Source organism: Mauremys reevesii, linkage group 9 (genome assembly GCF_016161935.1).
Source record: "Mauremys reevesii isolate NIE-2019 linkage group 9, ASM1616193v1, whole genome shotgun sequence".
In the NCBI taxonomy this organism is placed as follows: domain Eukaryota; kingdom Metazoa; phylum Chordata; order Testudines; family Geoemydidae; genus Mauremys; species Mauremys reevesii.
In genome coordinates, this window is record NC_052631.1 from 5,652,594 (window position 1) to 5,674,903 (window position 22,310).

At 47.1% G+C, this 22,310-nt stretch overlaps 1 protein-coding gene across 2 annotated transcripts in view; it reads left to right on the forward strand.

The window, feature by feature from the left end:
* The window catches only part of PSMD1 (proteasome 26S subunit, non-ATPase 1), a 123,326-nt gene that overhangs the window by 82,421 nt on the left and 18,595 nt on the right, over positions 1-22,310 (forward strand). For both annotated transcript variants that reach the window (XM_039488381.1, XM_039488380.1), the window contains exon 19: positions 18,786-18,888. In XM_039488381.1, coding sequence (XP_039344315.1) covers positions 18,786-18,888 — 103 coding nt within the window. The remainder of the gene's footprint in view (positions 1-18,785; positions 18,889-22,310) is intronic.

Here is a 22,310-nt window from a genome sequence, read left to right on the forward strand (position 1 = left end):
CACAAGGAGCTGAGACTGAGAGGGTGTGCTGCTGGAGGATTGAGGAATTATCATACCATCAAGCATTATCAGACACCAGGAGGAAGAACCTGTAGTGAGGATAAAGAAGGTGTTTGGAGGAGGCCATGGGGAAGTAGCCCAGGGAGTTGTAGCTGTCATGCAGCTGTTATAAGAGGCACTATAGACAGCTGCAATCCACAGGGCCCTGGGCTGGAACCCGGAGTAGAGGGTGGGCCCGGGTTCCCCCCAAACCTCCCAACTCCTGATCAGACACAGGAGGAGTTGACCCAGACTGTGGGTTCCACCAGAGGAGAAGATCACTGAAGTGAGCAAATCCGCCAAGAAGCGCAGGACCCACCAAGGTAGAAGAGGAACTTTGTCACAATGCATAGAGGGTGTAGTGGGGCGGCTGCCCCACTCCATGAGAAAAAGGGCTGGAACAGGCCAGAGAGGCTGCACACACCAGCAGCCAATAAGCAAAGGCCTGTGGAGAGCCAATCAGGGCGGGGCTGGGCCCTATATAAAGGCTGCCTAGCAAAGGAGAGGGGAGTCTCTTCCTAACTAGCAAGGGAGGAGGACTGGCTCCTGAGGGAAGGAGGTGACACATTGGACAGAGCAGTGCTGGGCAGGCTCAGGGGAGCAGAGGAGAGCTCCGGCCCAGTTACCTGCCAGGCTGCAGCCCTGCTAAAAAGGGTCGAGAAGGTGCACGGGGCCAAAGGTGAAGTGGCCCAGGGCAGATAGGTGGACAAGAGGGGAGAGAAGGAGGGCACAGAGAGACTGCCACTAGAGGGTCCCTGGGTTGGTACCCAGAGTAGCATGTGGGCCTGGGTCCCCTCGTTCCCCCCCTGGCACTGCAGCTGGCCACAGAGGAGTGTGGCTGAGACAGACTGCAACTTGCCCTGAGGTGAGGGGCTAGACTTTGGGGTTGTGGTTGGCCACTGGGGCAGGTGCAAGCCGAAGGACTGCTGTTAACCCCCCCCCTCTCCCCAGAATGGGGTGAGAATGGAATAGTGGGCGCTGCCAGAGAGCAGTGTCCTGAAGCGGACGCCGCTGAGCAGGGAACAATGCGGATCCTTAACCAGCAGAGCAGACAATGGGCGAGACACCAGACGCAGAGGGCGCTCCACAGCTGACGAGAGCTAATTCCCGGAGCAACCAGCAAGAGGCGCCAGCGGTAGTGAGTCCTGACCCTGTTACAGACGAGTAAGGGATACGAGCAGGACCAAGACACTTGAAAATAACAAGTGCTCCCTGAAATCATCAGCTAATTTATAAACAAAGCCCAAGTGGATCAGCTTCACCCTTCTTCAAGGAAGAAGTTCAGCCAAAGGTCCCGGCAGCCCTTGCTGCTAATCAGACAACTGTTCTAGGAGTGCAACCAGAGTTGGCCTTCATGAAAGATTAAGGTGGTTTCTCCTTATGAAATCACTGAATGACATTTAAAGGAATATTTCCTGACAGATGTAATAAATTGTGAAATGGCCTCCTAAAGGAAATGAGTGGAAGTCTTGTGTATTATAGGAAACTATCCTGTATTGCCAGGGAGGTGGACTAGATGTCCTAGTTTTTCATATCTCTAATTTTTATGGTTCTAGGATAATGGGAATAAGAATTCTCTGTAGTTTAGCCGGATGCACTGGGGTTACATGGTCAAATAAAAATTTATTATCCTTGGAAAACTTGTTCAGTGCGGTTTACCAGTCTAAAGAGAGATTCTTTTGATCAGATGTTAAAGATCAGAGTTCAAAGGGTGGCACCAGCCTTTGGATTATCGTGGTGCGTTTTATTTTGTTTAGATTCTTATACTGCACTCATAGTTAACGTGTGAGAGCACCCCCATTTCTATTCAAGCAGCTAAACATACGCCAGACATTTGGGTAGAGTTTCAGTTAGGGTTTGCAGAGGTGGACTCGATTGAGTTGTCAAGAAGCTAAAAATAAGGTCTTTTGTTAACTGTTGTGAGTACATGCAGACACTTCGTGTATAAGAGATGGAGATTTAATACATATGACATACTCTAAAACTTTTCTGCCAGTATCAGTAAGTGCCCTTCTGACTACATTTAAAAAAAAACCAACCACCTTTGAAATGTTTCATGGGAAAAAGTAGGAATAATTTCCCAACCAGCTGTGACTGTAAGGGTTTGGGCTAGAATATTATTAGTAATAAACCAATGTGACTACTATTTGAGTAGTTGTGATGTTACTTTTTTTATGTGCCCCGAGATTTATATGTAGACTTGTATATACTGAGAAAGAGATGCATAGAGCTTATGAATGAATGACAGTGTGGTTCATAATAGGATATACAGTTAATCTGATGGGTGAACGATTAATCAGCTGAATTTTGCCTTAGTGTCTCACCAGTGTGATTTATGAAGAGTATGCATCCTAGTGAAAGATGAGTTGCTGTGTTGGTCTATTAGGTAGATTTAAGTGCAGGGGTAATGAAAGCGAACGTTGGCTTTAGCTTTGTTAGACTGTAGAGCCAGGGTAACTTGCAGCATGGAAAAACTACTCTGCTAGTAACTTTCTGAAAATAAGTTGTTGGTTGCTCCTAAAGGCCAATGAAACTCAAGGATGGGAAGGAGCTGAGACACACAGGCCTGGGCTTGATTTTTTTTTTTAATTTGTGTAGTTAATTCCCAGAGCTTCTGAAGTTCTGGGAGGAGACAGCCCAACAATATACCATCTTGTATAAAGTCTAAGAGCTAAAAAACGTGGGGGGGGGGCCCTCCCACTGTAGGGGTGCATTCAAGACCAGAGTTTTTTTGAATAGCAGAGTCTATCAGGGTGCTCCCATATCCTAGGAGATAAGGGCAGGGCAGCTGTGACCCTCCCTCAGTTCACTTGTAGCTAGGCTGACCAGGTAGCAAGTGTGAGAAATTGGGATGGGGGTGGAGGGTAATAGGCACCTTGTAGTGGACCCTCGCTCACTCCAGAGGAGGGAGGCCACTCTGTCCAGTCTTGTTTGGCCAGAACCAGAGTCCATAGGAAAGTCTAGAGCCCACAATAGGGCTGGGCGACACACAGTCCCCGACAGGCATTAGCCCAATCTGGGCAACTCAAGCTGCCGGCCCTTAAACCGAGTCTATAAGTGGGCTGGGGCCTGGGCTTGAGGAGGCTCAGGCAGGCCATAACAAAACAGTCTCGGGGATGGCTCTTGCCTGGGCAGGGCTCAGGCAGCCAGCAAACAGTCTATGGGTATGCTGGGGCCTGGGCTTGAAGTGGTTCAGGCAGCCAGCAAACAATACAGTCTTAAAGCTGGCTGGGGCCTGAGCTTCCGGAGGTTCAGGCAACCTGCAGCAAGCAGCCTCAAAGCGGCTGGCTTTAACCTGGGCACTCAGGCAGCCAGCAAAGAATCCAGTCTTAAAGCGGCTGGATCCTGGGCTCCTGGAGGCCAGCAAACAATGCAGTTTCAGGTGGGTGCATGGGGAGGGGAGGTGCCTTCTCCACAGCAGGAACTTCCCAGTGCCAGGCAGGAGTTGGCCACCCAGGGTGGGGGCCAGGGGGATGCGGGCCCACCCTACTCCACCACATCCCAGCCCAGGACCCTAGAAGGGATCCAGCTGCAACACGCCGACTCAGCCACACTCGGCCTTGCAGCCAAAGCACTGTGGCTGGCCCTAGGCTACTTCCTGCCTCCCCAGGGGTTGGTACCTCTGGCCTCCAGGCCTTGCCTGGCTCCTAAGGGTACACAGTGGCGAGCACTCTGGGCCAGTCCTCGGGCACAGCCAGGCGTAGGTTCCCCTCTGGGCTGCTGCAGAACAGGCGGAGCATCCCCCTCCTCTGCAGGTTCTGCCCTGACAGGCTGCAGGGCCTGCCTTTTATACTTCCAGCCCCGGTACTTCTGGTGAGGGGGGCGGAGTGACCTAGGCTCCACCCTCCGAGGGGAGTATAGTGGACTCCCACTCACCCCAGAGGAGGGAGGCCACTCTGCCTCACTACACACTTATATAAGACCAAGCCCTGAATATCAGGACTGTCCCTATAAAATCGGGACATCTGGTCATCCTACTCATAGCGCTTATCGCAGCTGGACGGAACATGGCAAGGATCCGACCCACTAGTTCTTAGCTCGTTCTAAACTTTTTCAAAACCTTCCACAGTCTTCCAAACCACTTCTGATCTATGACCTCCATGAACTGATCCAATCTGTCTGGACCAAACTCTATTGGTCAGACCCTGCCCCCACCCCTGTTTCTCTGTACAGGACTCCTTGTGTCAGACTGAAAATCTGTGGTTTCAGGTTTAGTCCACTGCAGAATGGACAGATCCCCCTGAAGAGAGACAGTATGTCTCTCTCTTGCCAGGGGGAATTGGATATTCCAAGCAGATGCTTGGTACGCTTGTCCTCTGCTGTAATGCATTAGATGCGAGGCTGACACTCCATCTTCTGGGTCAGTCCTTGAAATTTTTGTCAGACCCAAGGAAATTGACTCCAGAATCCTACTAGTGGACAAGCCAGGATTGTTCAGTGTCTTCTCGAGCAGATAGACAATGACTAAAATTAGCATGGAGAAAAGATCTGGCACAGACATTGGCTCCAGCATTGAAACAAGCATTGCCACCTCTGATATGGAAATCACGCCCCCAGAGGGCTGCTCTGACCACCAGTGCAGAAGCTAGAGAAGGATATCCCTGCCTTTCCATAAGGCCAACGCTGCAGAGCCTTCAGAAAGGAGTACACCAATCCCCACACAGTGTTGAGAATTGGTGAGAGGGGGCCGATGTGGACCAACCAGTATCAGTACAGGGTTCTACACTTTGGACTCTCCACGGCACCCAGCGTGTTCACAAAATGCCTGGCAGCCGTGGCCACAATTTAAGAAGACAAGGAATCCACATCTACCTGGCTGAAGAGGGGCAGTCCCAACAGCAGACTGTGACAGCCTTGCAATACATCCTTTTCCTGTTCTCTCAACTAGGTCTTCTGGTGAACTATGAAAAACCATTTCCTCACATGATCACAGCTGATAAAGTTGATATGAGCTTTAATCAGCTAAAGATCGGCAAGAGTCTACCTGCCAGAGGACAGGTACCAGCCCCTCCAGTGAGCGGTAAAAGACCCGTGGGCTAGTCCAACAACAGTAAGTAGGTGCCTGTGACATTTAGGCCACATGTCGGCATGCACATACATGATGCTGCTTGCCAGACTTCACCTACTACCTTTACAACTGTGGCTCCCCTGGCAGCTGTCTCATGAACAGGAGGATCAGTCTTGCCTCAAGTCCCACGAGAGCTCACTTGGTGGCTAGATTCGGTAATTGAGAAAGGAGTGCCATTTTCTGTTCTCTTCACAACAATGACTCTTAGCACAGATGCATCAAGAGGAGGCTGGGGCACCCACCTGACCCATCTGCAAATGCAAGGCACATGGTCTTGAGACAGCCTGAAATTTCACAAGTGCATCCTGGGGTCGAGGACTATCAGATTGGCCTGTATAATGTTCCTACTGTTCCACACTAAGGCGGTTTCAGGATTCCACCTAAGCCTATTGATTATTTTAAGTCTTCTTTCTGACGCTGCGCTCACTGGGAGGAAAGCAGCTTTTGACATCTCCAAAGCTTTGTTCTATTAGCTCAACAGAAATAAACTTTCAGGCCGTCTCCCTGCCTCTCTGTGGCCATATCATGGAGAGCAAGAGGTCAGGCTATCTTGTTACAGAGACTCTCACTGCGTGAACCACTTACCATTTCCACCTGCTATTATTTGGCTGGTGAGTCTCTCCCTGTGAAATCAAGGCACACTCTACCCGTGCACTGGCAGCATCTTCCACCTGTTTCAAAAATGTGCCAGTCTCTGAGAGCCCCAAGGCAGCCGCGTGGAGCGGCCCACTTCTTTTGTTAAACATTATGCACTTGACATGGCAGCCTGGTGAGATGTCCAGTTTGGGAGAGCAGTACTTCAGTCACTGTTTGACACAGCTGAAACTCCTCACTCTGGCTCTCCAGGGAGGACACCTACAGTCAAATCCACGATGACACATACTTGAAGAAGACAGAATGGTTACTTAACTTGCAGTAACTGTGGTTCTTCGAGATATTGTACTCAGTGTAGATCCCACAGCCCACCTTCTGTTCCTGCTTTCGCAGTCCTCAGCAACGTGGGTTTCAATTGAGGGAAAAGTCATGGCTGTTCCATCCTTTATGCCTTCATATGGGAGCATGAGGCAGCATAGGGTGCATGCCCACCCTAACAAACACCGCTATTTTAAAAAAACAACTTCCAGTCATATGCCTCTACAGTAGGTTCCACACTGAGTACAGCCTCTCAAAGAACCCCATTTACTGTAGGGTCGGTAACCATTCTCTATTAAAAAATACATTTCCAGCAGCAGCCCTGGGTAAAATGAACGTTGAGAATGAATGGTTCTGGAAGTAGTTGCTGTCGTCTACTAAGCAGAGTCTTGCTTGAATGGCATCATGGTTACTCCACAAGCCTTGTTTGTTAAATGAGTGCATCGGACTGGTTAATTATCCCCTGTTGTTTGGAACTTAATGATTGTTATAAATTATATTTTCCCTCATCTCCCTCTCAGTGCTGCTTACAAACAATATTTTGTTAGTCTTGAAGTTTTAAGCCATCAACATATCTCAAAAGCAATCATCTTTTTGCACTCTTAGTAGAATGGGGCAAATCAGATTTTTTTTTTTAAACCAAAAATTCTAGGGCTGTGTATCCGAACTTTACAGAGCCCCACTTCTGTTTGTTGTATCATTGCATGAAACCCACTTTTTCACTTACCCATGAGATTAGATTCAATTCTGTTTTGGAGGTTGAGAGTGCTATAGTTTATAGCCATATCTGCACAATTTATAGTTTGTCTCCTTTAATGTTTGGTGTGCTGTTAGTTTTATGACCCATTCCATCTCTTGGGGAGGAAACAAATCTATCACCTAAACACATGCATAAAGCTGTCTCTAATAACCCCAACAACAAACTCTTAGATGATCACTGTTTCTATCTCTGCATGGGACAGAGTCCTCTTTGAGTGGGAGGGGAGGTCGCCTAATGGAAATATAAATTATGAAAGCATCCTGTGCATTCTTCTGGCAAGTGGACTTCAGTAGTTTAAATAAAATCTTGGCTTTGTTGGACTTCTCTGGAAGTTACAAACTACGTAGCAAACATTGTGCAAAACTGAGAAGGTTTCTTTGGAGTCAAAACTTGAATTTTTCCTCCTCGCTGGGAGAAGATGCTTTTTTAAACTCTGCTGTTATGTGTAAGTGTAAAGACCCAAATTAGCTGTCTACCAGCACAGCACAGAACTCCACTTCTCAGTTTGTCTTGCATGAAACCCACCTTCTCACTTAACCAGGAAGGCAGCAGGAGTGGCTTACTTTGTGAAACACAACCTTACACTATAGATGCAATGAGAACATTGAAATACAGATATATGTGACAACTTCATTATATGTGTTAGTAACCTGCAAGGCTGGTTAGGAAAGCAAAGGGGGAGAAACACTACCTGTCTGACATGTTAAATCTGATTTGCTTTGGGTTTGCTTCAGTATCTTCACAGAATCAGACAGGACAGAGTTCAGGTGAAATCAAGAGCTCCAACTTTGGCTTGTTGCATCTCATTCTGACAACTCCTAGCCCTGCTACCAGAACTTCCAGTTCTAATACTGGCGCTTCCAGATCTGTCTGAGGACCAGTGCTGGGCTCTTCCTCTAGATCCAAAATCTCTGAGCCTTGAAGTCTCATGTTGGCATTTTGTTGAGCTCTGACTTGAACATAGATATATGGTGCAGAAAATCTTTCTGGGGAGGCGTAATAATTAATAATAATCCCCCCAGCATGGAAAACCTGTGCTTAAAGCAAAAACTTCCCATTGCAGGTCTCTTGCAGCAGCATTATTCTGTGACACAAGTCCTCCAATCCTGGACTGTTACCCTGGCCCCTGTTATGGACCGTTTGGCAATCAGATCTGCTTACCAGCCTCTAATAGAAGGGTCTTCAGTGTTTGCACATTCTGTTGTGAAGAAATTTTTGAAAGCGCTAAATATGTATTTTCACCTATTTGTGAGTTGCCGCTGTTTTGTGACTTAAATCCTAATGCTCATGACATTAAAATAAAATCGCCATTTGAACCTCTATCCCTCAGATCGGTGTTCCGTGCAGTGATGACCTCAGCCAGGAGAGTCTGTGAGATCCAAGTCTTGAGGGCCAGCCCTCTTTTATACAGAGAGCCATTAGGGGAAGGTGGCTTTGTGCAGCACCCTAAATAGCTGACTAAAGTGATTTCTAATTTCCATTTTAACCAGTCCATTAATCTCCACATATTCTTCCCTAAACTTCACTTAGCACCAGAAGAGGCTACGTTGAATAGGTTAGATGTTATGCTCTTAGCTTTTATTTAGATAGGGCAAAGCCCATATGAAAATTGCCTGGATTAGGCTGAGTTTATGTGGATAAATCTGAGGGGGATGGAAAGCAGTGGCATAACATCTCTGATCATGGATTTTCTGATGGCTAAAACTTTGCAAATGCCTAATAGATAAGACAGCACACAAAGCACCAGTCACCATTGCAAGGTATCAAGGTTCTTCATCATACACAAGCATTATGATCACCTACTTTGCAGGTGTCCCTGTGTCTGAAAGTCTTAAAACACATACTTCACCTTATCTAAGGGCATGTCTACACTACGGAATTACTCCGATTTTACAGAATTCAAATTTTGGCAACAGATTGTATAAAGTCGAGTGCATGCATCCACACTAAGCACATTAATTCGGCGGTGTGCATCCATAGTGCGGAGGCTAGCATCGACTTCCGGAGCGTTGCACTGTGGGTAGTTATCCCATAGTTCCCGCAGTCACTCCCGCCCATTGGAGTTCTGGGTTGAGATCCCAGTGCCTGATGGGGCAAAAAACATTGTCGCAGGTGGTTCTGGGTACATGTCGTCAGGCCCCCCTCTCACTCCCTCCCTCCCTCCGTGAAAGCAACAGCAGACAATCATTTTGCGCCTTTTTTCCTGGGTTACCTGTGCAGACGCCATACCACGGCAAGCATGGAGCCCTCTCAGCTGACCATCACCGTATGTCTCCTGGGTGCTGACAGACGTGGGACTGCATTGCTACACAGCAGCAGCTCATTGCCTTTTGGCAGCAGACGGTGCATTACGATTGGTATCCGTTGTCATCGTACTCCTGGGTGCTCTTTTAGCCGACCTCGGTGAGGTTGGTCAGGGCGCCTGGGCAGACTTAGGAGTGACTCAGCCAGGTCATTCCCATCTTCCGCCAAGCATCCAGGAGATGATGATGGCTACCAGGCGTACTGCACCGTCTCCCGGTGAGCACCTAGGAGATGACAATGGCTAGCGGTGGTACTGTACCGTCTCCTGGTGAGCACCTAGGAGATGACGATGGCTAGCGGTGGTACTGTACCGTCTCCTGGTGAGCACCTAGGAGATGACAATGGCTAGCAGTCGTAATGTGGCATTTTCTGCCGAGCACCCAGGAGATGACGATGGCTAGCAGTCGTACTGCACCGTCTGCTGCCAGCCTAAGATGTAAAAGATAGATGGAACGGATCAAAACAAGAAATAGACCAGATTTGTTTTGTATTCATTTGCTCCCCGTACCCTCCATGAAATCAACAGCTTGCTAAACCCAGGGTTTTGAGTTCAATCCTTGAGGGGGCCATTCCGTGTGACAGCTGTTTGTGTTTCTCCTTGATGCTAAGCTACCCCCTTTTGTTGATTTTAATTCCCTGTAAGTCACGTTGTCAGTCGCCCCTCCCCGGAGCAATGGCAGGCAATCGTTTCGTGCCTTTTTTCAGTGCAGACGTCATACCACGGCAAGCACGGAGCCTGCTCATCTCAACGCAGCAGTCATGAACATCATAAACACCTCATGCATGATCATGCAGTTTATGTAGAACCAGAACCTGAAAAACCAGGCGAGGAGGAGCTGACGGAAGCGCGGTGACGAGAGTGATGAGGACATGGACACAGAATTCTCAAAGCGTAGGCCCCGGCGCTTTGGAGATTATGGTGTTAATGGGGCAGGTTCATGCCGTGGAACGCTGATTCTGGGCCCGGGAAACAAGCACAGAGTGTTGGGACAGCATAGTGTTGCAGGTGTGGGACGATTCCCAGTGGCTGCGAAACTTTTGCATGCGGAAGGGCACTTTCATGGAACTTTGTGACTTGCTTTCCCCTGCCCTGAAGCACCAGAATACCAAGATGAGAGTAGCCCTCACAGTAGAGAAGCGAGTGGCGATAGCCCTGTGGAAGCTTGCAACGCCAGACAGCTACCAGTCAGTCGGGAATCAATTTGGAGTGGGCAAATCTACTGTGGGGGCTGCTGTGATACAAGTAGCCAAAGCAATCACTGAGCTGCTGCTACCAAAGGTAGTGACTCAGGGAATCCCATTGCAGCAAAGCCATCTACTATGACCTGCACATTTCCCAAACTTTGGTGGGACAATAGGTGGAACCCATATCCCTATCTTGGCACCGGAGCACCAGGGCAGCCAGTACATAAACCACAAAGGGTACTTTTCAATGGTGCTGCAAGCACTGGTGGATCAACAGGGACATTTCATCAACATCAACATGGGGATGGCCGGGAAGGGTTCATGACGCTCGCGTCTTCAGGAAAACTACTCTGTTTAAACGGCTGCAGCAAGGGATTTACTTCCCAGACCAGAAAATAACCGTTGAGGATGTTGAAATGCCTATAGTTATCCTTGGGGACCCAGCCTACCCCTTAATGCCATGGCTCATGAAGCTATACACAGGCAGCCTGGACAGTAGTCAGGAGCTGTTTGACTACAGGGTGAGCAAGTGCAGAACGGTGGTAGAATGTGCATTTGGCCGTTTAAAGGCACCCTGGCGCACTTTACTGAGTCACTCAGACCTCAGCAAAACCAATATTCCCATTGTTATTGCTGCTTGCTGTGTGCTCCACAATCTCTGTGAGAGTAAGGGGGAGACGTTTATGGCGGGGTGGGAGGCTGAGGCAAATCGCCTGGCCTTTGATTACGCGCAGCCAGACACCAAGGCGATTAGAAGAGCACACCAGGAAGCGCTGTGCATCAGAGAAGCTTTTGAAAACCAGTTTCATGACTGGCCAGGCTACAGTGTGACAGTTCTGATGGTTTCTCCTTGATGAAAACCCGCCCCCTTGGTTGACTCATTCCCTGTAAGCCACCCACCCTCCCTCCTTCGATCACAGCTTGCTTGCAAAGGAAATAAAGTCACTATCGTTTAAAAACCATGTATTCTTTATTAATTGATTATAAAAATAGGGAGAGAACTGACAGGGTAGCCCAGGTTGGGTGTGGGAGGAGGGAAGGAAAAAGCCACTTCAAAACTTGTTGAATGCCAGCCTTCTGTTGCTTGGGCTGTCACTGGGTGGAGTGGTTTGGTCCCCGGAGCCTCCCCCACATTCTTGGCCGTCTGGGTGAGGAGGCTATGGAAATTGGGGAGGAGGGAGGGTGGTTAAACAGGGGCTGCAGCGGCACTCTGTGATCCTGTGCCGTTCCTGAAGCTCCACCAGATGCCGGAGCATGTCCGTTTGATCCCGCAGTAGCCCCAGAATTGCATCCTGTTTCCTCTGATCTTCCTGCCGCCACCTCTCATCTCGATTGCTCCTCCTGTCCTCAGCGCTAATCCCCTCGTCGGGGAGGAGAACAGAAATCAATTTTTAAGAGCCCTTTATACTGAAGTAAATGGCTTCATTGTGTGGACGGGTGCAGGGTTAATTCGATTTAACGCTGCTAAACTTGATATAAACTCATAATGTAGACCCAGGCCTAAAGCAACTTCCCTAGAAAGTCTCATGAATAGTTACAGAGAGATGCATTTCCACTGCCCAGTATTCTATTTGTACCTTTATGAAGTGTTCCTCTCGATTTGACAGCTAGGTCTGATTCCCAATGCTGGAGAACAATTAACTGGAATTAACAAATCTCTAAAGGAGGGAAGTGCAAGAACAACTAATTAATCTCCCCAGCTGTGGGATCTGTAGTGACACTACTCAAAGGGGAAAGGTGCATATACACAGTCACTTAAGCTCTTCAAGCCATAAACTTGTATTGATCCACCCACTCCCCATTTTCAAAACCTTACTCTTTTCTGAGGTGGGTTGGAGCCACAGCTCCCTAAATAATCTTGACCTTGAATGTTTGGTTGGTTTTGTGGGGGGGATTGTGCACATTGCACCAATTGGCTACAGCTGTCTTCAGTGTGCTGCTGCTTCCCAATGAGTAAACACTCCCTTCTTCATAGTAAACAATCTTTGAAAGTCTGTTTATTATGTATGATGATCATTAGGCGGGGGCGGGGAAGGAGAGTTGATTTTCATGCATTTTAAAAAAATGTATTTACCAGAAAGTTGCAAATGAACCATTTCATCTAGTCTTGCATCAAACAAAATGTCAGAGTTCTGTGTTTTGTTCTTGTGTTTGAAGCATGTGTCCTCAGGTAGGTGAGCCTGGGTTATTTCCTCAGCATTTCCGATATTGCTTGTTGATAGTTTAGCTGTCAGTGAAATGATGGCCTATAGTTTTGGCCTTTTTTAATGATCAAGATGGTAAATGGTTGTATATTATTGCCAGAGATTAAATGAGTCACTGCTCAAATGTTTTGGGTTACCTCCAGGAGAACACAAAATAAATTTTGAGCAGACTTTTCTAAATACTATAAAACTTGAAAGTGCCGAGAAATACTACGGGGGGTGAGAAACGAGGCTTAAAAAAAATTATTTATTAACTGTCATGTGCTGCTCATTGTGACATCTGAGAACATGATTTGAATTGAAAACAAGGAACAGATTAAAGTAAATTGCCCTCAATAGCCAGCACCTACCTACCTCACTGTACTGCTCCAGTCCATCCTGAGAGAAACCTCACCAGCAGGAGTCTGTCAGTCCTTGACCAGACAGATGTATCTTGCACTGCTCTGTAACGGTCTGCCAACTCTTGACCTTGTAGATCTACAGCTGGAAACCTCTGACTGAAAACACCCCTGATAGAGTCCTGCTGTCACGTGTTCATATCTAGGAACTGCCAGCAAAAGTGCCTCAACCCAAATACTACTGAAGATGACCATGCACGTAAACTGTCAGATCAGCTCTTGGATAAATAATTTGGGTAAATATCACCCCTGGTATTTACCCATGGCCAGAATGACTACCACTGCAGGAGTCAATGTCTTGCATTTCAGGTAGTAAACAGCATACCAACTTGATCTGAAATAGTTTCATTCTAGCTATTAGACATTAATTAATTAACAGCTGCTCTGTGACCATTCCACATAGGCCATATTGTTTCATATGGAGGTCTGGTATAAGTGGCCTGATAAAGTTAGTGACAGCAAGATGACTTTTATTCTAGTTTGGTTCCTTGCACTCCTCATGCCATGGCTAACCCTGCTGGACCGGCTCTGCTCTTGTGATGACATTGCTCACAGGTTCTTGGTTCAGGCTTGGTGTTAATGCATTTGATTCATATGTTCTAGTTAATTAAAAGAAGTGTATTTAATGTGTGTGAGTGTCAGCAGCATAACCATCTACAGACAGTTTGCGACTAAGGTTTGCTGGGCTTTGATGCACAGCCGGAAGCGAATAACTTCCTGCCCCTGCCCCAAGATCTGCCTCTCATTTCCCAAACCAGGCCTTTCTGGCCTGTACACAGAGGCGCTTCACTGTCAGACTTCAGACGCCAGTGTGAACATTAGCAGTTCTGCTGAATGTCTCTTTGCTTCATGCAGTGTCTGTTTCTCTGACGATTTGATTACTGTGTAAATTCCAGATTAAAGCCCATGTGGCTAGCAATTTTGCAGAGCTTTGTAGCAACTGTCAGTTTTTACAAATAATCTGAACCCAAAAAACAGGGCCCAGAGCCACAGGAATGAGGTGACAATACTGCATACGAGAGGCAATCTAATATTCAAACTAGTCTCTTCAACATACTGTTCTGCTCCGTTTTCTATAGTTCTGTATATATCCCTGTTTGTTTGAGATAGCACTGAAAGAGGCCAAAACCAGTGCTTGCTGCTTCCTTTTGAAAACATTTTGTCACTTTGTCCCACTGAATGCCATCGAAGCCATATTTCTTATAATTGAAAACCAAGGGTAGATTCCAAAGGAGACAGCTGTTAAGACCCACACTACCTCAGATCCTGTGACTAGGAAGAGCAATTAGAAATATTCCACTAAATGCAAATGGATGTCTTTTTGCAGGGCACAAGAGATCTGGCATAATAAACATGAGTCAAAGCATTTATATTAAAAAAAAAAAAAAAAGATTTCTAAGCCCTGGTACACAATTTTACATTTATAAAACTCATGATAGCATAACAAAAATAAATAAAACATAAAATAGAGGGGATTTTTTTGGTCCAAGGTATCTTAAATACTGAGAGTACATTGTGTGTATGTGTTTAATGTATATATACATTTTTAAATTGCTTCCTTGTTTTAGCATTCACAGCCTTAAGGAAACTTACGTCCTTTCATGTTTTTAAAAAAACAAAACAATTCTCAATATGAGGGGGAATTGGCCGAGGAAGAATCTTATTAACAAGAACTTGGCTTGATTTACTGTTCTCTTGGAAAGAGTGAATAACAAGAGTAATTGCATCCTACTGAAGTCTCTACCTTCTGTCCTTCCTAAGAAATGTTTTGTTGTTCAGCTGCATTGCCCTTTGTTTAAAGATGGCTGATCTGTCACTCCTCGGTTATGAGGGGTGGCTCCAGGCACCAGAATGCCAAGCGCCTGCCTGGGGCGGCAAGCCACGGGGGGTGCTCTGCCGGTCACCGCGAGGGCGGCAGGCAGGTTGCCTTCAGCGGCATGCCTGCGGAGGGTCCGCTGGTCCCATGGCTTCGGCAGACCTCCCGCAGGCGTGCCGCCGAATCCGCAGGACTGGGGACCTCCTGCAGGCTGCCACCGAATCCGCAGGACCGGGGACCTCCCGCAGGCAAGCCACCGAAGGCCGCCTGCCTGCAGTGCTTGAGGCGGCAAAATATCTAGAGCCGCCCCTGTTGGTTATGAGTGTAATGTGTGTTGAGAACAAAAGAAAAGTAGTGATGGCTGTTACATGTGTGTTGAACAAATGGTGGTTACGAATACGAATGGGTGTGTCCTTCACCATGATAAGGGTCTAGAGCAGGGGTTCTCAACCTTTTTCTTTCTGAGGCTCACCTAACATGCTATAAAATCTCCATGGCCCACCTGTGCCACAATAACTGGTTTTCTGCATATAAAAGCCAGTGCTGGCGTTAGGAGGTAGCAAGCAGGGCAGTTGCCTGGGGCCCCATGCCGCAGAGGGCTCTGCAAAGCTACATTGCTCAGGCTTTGGCTTCAGCCCCGGCTGGTGGGGCTCAGAGCCCCGGGCTTCAGCCCCATGTAATGGGGTTTTGGCTTTCTGCCTTGGGGCCAAGTGAGTCTAATGCTGGCCCTGCTTGGTGGACCCCCTGAAACCTGCCCGGACCCCTTGTAGAGAACCACTTAGGGGTATGCAGAGATCAACCCAGTTCTATAACAGGCTACATAAAAAGCACTACTGAAGTCAGTACAAACTAAAATTTCATACAAAGACTTGTTTATACTGCTGTATATGCTACACACTGAAATGTAAGTACAATATTTATATTCCAATTGATTTATTTTATAATTAGATGGTAAAAATGAGCAAGCAAGCAAATTTTTTCAGTACTAGTGCGCTGTGACACTTTTGTATTTTTATGTCTGATTTTGTAAGCAAGCAGTTTATAAGTGAGGTGGAACTTGCCGGGGGCGGGGGTATGCAAGACACATCAGACTCCTGAAACGGGTACAGTCGTCTGGAAAGTTTGAGAGCCACTGGTCTAGAGCTCCTCCTCCAGATTAAGTGCGGTGACTTCTAAAGGAGCTGATTGCTATTATAAATGGAATTAATTTTCAGAAGGGCAAGGAAAGAGGACGGGGTACAGTGCACTTTTCCTTTAAGGCAGCTGTGATTCAGACAGCACAGTGTGTTTTTTCTGTCCGAGAAAAACCTTTCTGTATGGAACACTACACTGGCTAAGGCACAGTTTCTAAACCAAAGCGTGACCCATCCTCAGTCACTGATTAAACTGTCTTTAAAATGAGCTGGCCTGAACCAATTTTAAAACTAGCTCAGGTAACATGGATTTAGGTCCAGAGTAGCTGGGGCTTCTGTAGACTTTCAGAAACAGCAACTGAAAGAAAACAAATATTTGTTTGGATAGAATCCCATTTCCTTTGTAAGTATCAATGAATCAGCTGTGTTGAGAGACAGCATGTCATGTTTGGAAAGAGACCCTGGATAATTCCACAGTTCTCTAACTATAGTTTTTCCCAACAGCTTCTTAACACCTCTAGTCCAGAATTTGCGCCCTGAAGTGTAGTGGAAAAATCATTCGCTATCAGTTTGGAACAAAACATTGAGTTCTTTTAGCTCTGAAGTCTGGTGTTTCCAGTTTCACATGGTGTTTTGAGCCTCCTGTGAACATTTTTACTATAAAGTCTAGCAATATTTTTATGGTAAAGTATCTCTTGGATTCCAGTCCTCTCCTGATCCTCACCCACTATGATCATTTTCTTCCAACCTTGTTGAATCTTGGTCTAATAAAATGTAATTCCTAACACGGTTTGCTGGTTTGTTGACTTCAGGACTTTTCAGACTAAGGTCAGAAGGGACCATTGTGATCATAAAGTCTGAGTCATGTTAATGGTCTTTCTATTGGTGGAAAAATCTTTCTTTGGATATTTTTTTCTCATGGGATGCAGGTGGGGAATCTAATAGTCTGAACTCAGTACTAGGAGCCAGGATCTCCTGACTTCTAATCCTACTTCTGGCATTTCATATTCTGGTCTTCACTAGACAAGGAAATAGAGATACTGATTGCAACAATTACTCTTGTCCTTGCACCATTCAGTATATCCACATAGCTGTTCTGATGCATTCCTGCCCAGTACACATTCTATTCATGGTTTCACTAATGGCAGGGGCGGCTCCAGGCCCCAGCACGCCAAGCGCGTGCTTGGGGTGGCAAGCCGCGGGGGGCGCTCTGCCGGTCGCCGGGAAGGCGGCAGGCGTCTCCGGTGGACCTCCCGCAGACGTGCCTGTGGAGGGTCCGCTGGTCCCGCGGCTTCGGTGGAGCATCCGCAGGCACGCCTGCGGGAGGTCCACCGGAGCCGCGGGACCGGCAGAGCGCCCCCTGCGGCATGACGCCGTGCTTGGAGCAGCAAAATGGCTAGAGCCGCCCCTGACTAATGGATAATGGGTCTCCTGAAGAACTGTTGCTGTGAGCAAGGAAATTTGATAACTTCAAAACATGAAGCACTGCGTTGTGGGATGGAGCGAGGAGGCACCGGTTGAACTAGTGCGGTTCCAGTGCTTGAGGTCTCCTGTACACACTGCGTAGAAACTACAATTGTACATTGTTCCCCAATCAGGCGCACCTGAGCTGAAATCCTTGTTCCAAGTCTTACCAACAATTTGTTCTAGTGATTATTGGTTATAAAATACCTAAGAAGGCAGCTGTGGGTGGAAGATGAGCCGTTGAATGTCGTAATTTCCATGATATGGGACATTGTCAAAAACTTGTTCCATTTCGAAAGGAAGAAAAATAGAAATGTCAAGATCTCTGCAGAATGGAAATCTGAAAAAAGTAATTTTAAATACTCATTGTTTTGTTTCCAAAATTCTAAGCTCCCAGCTCCCCATCAGCCCTGTCCCAAAGCAGGGAGCCTGGAAACTCTGAGAGCCCCCAGGTTTTCCAGGCTCGTGGTGCCGAGCAGGGAGTCTGGAAGACCTGGGATCTCCAGGCCTGGAGCAGTCCTCATGGCTGGGTTGCCTCACAGCCAGGGGTCCTGGAAGCCCAGGCTCCCCAGCAGCCTGCCAGGTGTGCTGGCAGAAAGCAAGGCCAGGTTTTGTCAGAACACAGCCTGTGTTTATGGGAAGTTCCTTGAAACAATTTTTTGTGGAATATTTTGGTTTCAACAAACCGGCATTTTCCATCAAAAACTGGTTTTGCTGGAAAACTCCTGACCTGCTCCAGGCACAGTGTGTCTTACGAGCAGGCTCAAGGCATTCCAAGCAATGGCATGCTGCTCGGCCCTTTTGCTTACTTGTGGGCATGAATACTGTGTGTCAGCAGAAATACGAGGGTCTCTTTTGAACACTCATCAATGAGGGCAAGGTTACTGATTGGTCTGGACTGTTCTCTGGAGAAGAAGGTCCTCTGGGAAAATGTTTAATGGGTATTGGGAAGTATGTTAGGGCAGGAAGTGATCATCAGCTCTTGATAGAGTTTTAAAACTGCGTTTAAAACATTGGAAATCTCACTGGGGATCAGCTGTTGTTTCTGGCTGCCTCCACAGTAGCTTTACTGCCTTAACAGATATATCTGCCCACTTACCTGCAGCTGTAGTGAGTACCTGGAAAGAGGACTTTGGGGATTACCAACAGCAAAATGAACCATGGGGAAAGAAGCCTGCTCAAACCACCCTCTAGTCATGCCTGGGATGGTGGAAGTCTTTTTGATGGGTCCTTTTCAGTCCCTGGGTATGGTGGGCCTAGATACAGTTTGGGAGGGCCTATCTCAGAAACAGGAGATGAAGGGAAACTAGTGCTACCATCAGATGTCTTGTCTCCTCTGGAGATAAATAAAAGAATCCTAGTTGTTTGACTTGCGTCTTTCTAGTGTGATTGAATGTGATTGAACCCTTACAGAGGAAGGACTTCCTGTTTTCTTTGGCTAGCTTTTCTGTTACTGGTGTGAATCAATATTTTAACCTCCTGATTTCTTTCTTCTTTTACAGGTCAGCCAGTTCAGACAGCTCTATTCCAAAGTCATTAATGATAAGCATGATGATGTTATGGCCAAGTTTGGAGCAATCCTGGCCCAGGGCATCTTGGATGCAGGTAACTTCCTTTGTATTAAAGCAGTAAAAAGTTCTAAAATTTTGATCAGGGCCGCCAGCAGTGTTCTACGTCTCTTGAAGCTGATGGTGAAAAAGATTTGGAAGCCTGGAGTTCTGTCTAATCTAGAGCTATTCATTATTAGGGGGGAGGGATAGCTCAGTGGTTTGAGCATTGGCCTGCTAAACCCAGGGTTGTGAGTTCAATCCTTGAGGAGGCCACTTAGGGATCTGGGGCAAAAATTGGTCCTGCTAGTGAAAGCAGGGGGCTGGACTCAATGACCTTTCAAGGTCCCTTCCAGTTCTAGGAGATTGGGTATATCTCCAATTATTACCTTTATTACATGGGAGTTTCACAGGTAGAGGTTTATCACAAAGGGTATGATAGTTACAGGGGTATCCGAGCTTCCACAAACCCATTTTCAGGGGGTTTCACCTGACTGCAAAAATAAAACCTGTGCGACACAGTTTCACTGTAAAACTGGTCCAAACTTTAAAGGTAATCCTTTTCCAGATTTCTGCCCAAAGTGTCATTTTCCTTTGAATCAATTTGTCATCCAAAGCCTTGATTTACAGTACGTAAGTGGTGTTTATATGTTGCTTCCTTTCTATTGTAAGTAGTTTCTCCACAAGTCAGTTTGGAAACCTTGTGGTATTGTGTCTCAGCTTTCTTCGGGTTCTGTGTTAAATTATTTTTTAACCCCATTAGTGAGCATGTTTCCTCATTGTTGGGGAAAAGGTTCAGAGAAGGAAGCACAGTTAATTGTATCAGCATTATTGCAGAAAAGCCAAAGCTATTGTCATCAAAGGGCATCTGCTTCTTATGTCTGTAGCTTGCCAGTTTGGAGAATTTCATTACATGACTGCTAGTGACTAAGTGTTACACCATGGATTTAAACTACTAAAGCCTTTATAACCCCCGGTGCTGAACAACAAGACATATTAAGGAAAGACTCCATGGAGAAAAGGAAAACAAATTAAAAGATGTGCCCTTTTCTTTCCCAAGAGCTCACTCTTGCAGGGCTCTTATATTTAGTGATATCAGATATTTCTCTTCTTCTTCCAGTGCTTGCTCATGTCAATTCCATTCTAAGTGTGCGCGCCCCATGGGCACAGTCACTGGAGACTTTTGCCTTAGGGGGATCTGTAGGGTCAGCGGTGGCGCCCTCTAGAGTGCTGCGCTGATGTGTCAGTATATCGGGCACTGCCAGCCCTATGCGCTCTCAGTTCTTACCACCCGTGGGGGTCAGTCGGAACGCCTCTTTCCCTTACTTTGAAAGTGGTCAGTGGGCTTTTTTTTCTCCTCTCTGTGCTTTAGCTATAAATAGTTTGTTTATAGTAGTTTAGTCAGTAAGTCAAGAAGTTAAAGTTTTGCATGCTATCCCTGGACTCCATCATTCCCTCCTTAGATCCGCGAGACTGGTACGCTGCTCTCGACTTGAGAGAGGCTTATTTCCATCTATCTTGCCAGGACACAGACAGTTCCTTTGTTTCATCGTGGGCCAACGCCATTTCCAGTTTACGGAGCTCCTCTTTGGCCTATCCTCGGCCTCGCGAGTCTTTACAAAATGTATGGCCCCAGGAGCCGCTTAGGAGACCCTGGGGGGGGTCCAGGTCTATCCTTATCCCGATGATTGGCTCATCAGGGCAGATCACAGGATCACATGCAGAGCAGCTTTGATCTGGTGCGAGCTACATGCCATGACTTAGGCCTGCTAGTGAATGAAAAGAACTCAACCCTTGTGCCAGTGCAACGGATAGAGTTCATCCGGGCGGTTCTTGACTCCACGTGGGCTAGGGCATTCCTTCTGGAGTCCCGCTTCTGAGCCATGTTGGACGTAATCTCCTGGGAGAGGGATCATCCACTCACTACCACCCGCACCTGCCTACGGGTGTCCTGTTCTCTTCTTCTGCTCTCCTGAAAAGTGTCATTCCTGGTGGCGATAACTTCTGCCCGAAGGGTTTCCGAGATTAGGGCACTCACCTTGGAATCACCTTATACAGTGTTCTTCAAGGACAAGGTCCAGGTGTGACCGCACCCGGCTTCCGGTTCAAGGTGGTTTTGCAGTTTCATACGAGCCAGAACATATTCTTGCAGTCTTCTTTCTAAAGCCTCATAAGTCTGAGGAGAAACAATTTGCACTCCCCGGACACCAGGAGAGCGCTAGCCTTCTACATCGACAGGACCAAACCATTTCGCAAGTCGACTCAGTTGTTCGTCACGGTAGCAGGTAGGACGAAAGGTTGTCCAGTGTCCGCCTAGAGGATTTCATCTTGGATCACCACCTGCATCCGTTTCTACTATGATCAGGCGAAGGTGCCTTCGCTGGCAGTTGTCACCATGCACTCAACTAGAATGCAGGCCTCAGCGGCGGCCTTCTTGGCCCAAGTGCCCATTCCGGATATCTGCAGAGCCTCTACCTTCACATTCACGTCTCACTACGTGCTTCCCCAACAAGCTCGAGATGATGCTGGCTTCAGTAGAGCAGTGCTGCAAGCTGCACAACCGTGAACTCCGAGCCCACCTCCAGGGATACTGCTTGTGAGTCACCTAGAATGGAATCGACATGAGCAAGCACCCGAAGAAGAAAAACCGGTTACCCACCTTTTGTAGCTGTTATTCTTCAAGATGTGTTGCTCAGGTCCATTCCATTACCTGCCCTCCTACCCTTTTGTCATAGTTGCCGGCAAGAAGGAACTGTTTTATGTTTTAGGACTGTGGCTGGTAGGAGACACTGGCTTCACTACAGTCACCTTCCTTCCTCTGCCTTCGCCCCTCCCCCTTATCAAACCTGAGCTCCAGCAGCCTGGCTGGCACAAGACTCAAGGCTACTCCCAAACCATAGTCTCCTGTAGTGTAGCATGTTGCCATGAACCCTCAGGCCAGCTGGGTCATAGATTTTCTTTCATAGATGTGGACTTGCCTTGAACTTTATCCCTGTCAGGATCGAGTAAAAAAATTCAGGTAAAATCTTGTTCCCATCTTATTCATTTATCATACAGCAGCTTGGAAGAGAGAGAGAAAGAGAGAGAGAAGAGGTGTGTGTGTGAGAGAGAGAGAGAAGGTAGGGGGAGTGTGTGAGAGAGAAGACGGGGTGGGGGGGAGAGTGAATGAAGTAATCACAGGACTGGAAGGGACCTCGAGAGGTCATCTACTCCAGTCCTCTGCACTCATGGCAGGACTAAGTATTATCTAGACCATCTCTGACAGGTGTTTGTCTAACCTGCTCTTAAAAGTCTCCAGTGATGCAGATTCCATAACCTCCCTAGGCAGTTTATTCCGGTGCTTAACCACCATGATAGTCAGGAAGTTTTTCCTAATGTCCAACCTAAACCTCCTTTGCTGCAATTTAAGCCCATTGCTTCTTGTCCTATCCTCAGAGGTTAAGAAAAACAATTTTTCTTCCTCCTCCTTGTAACAACCTT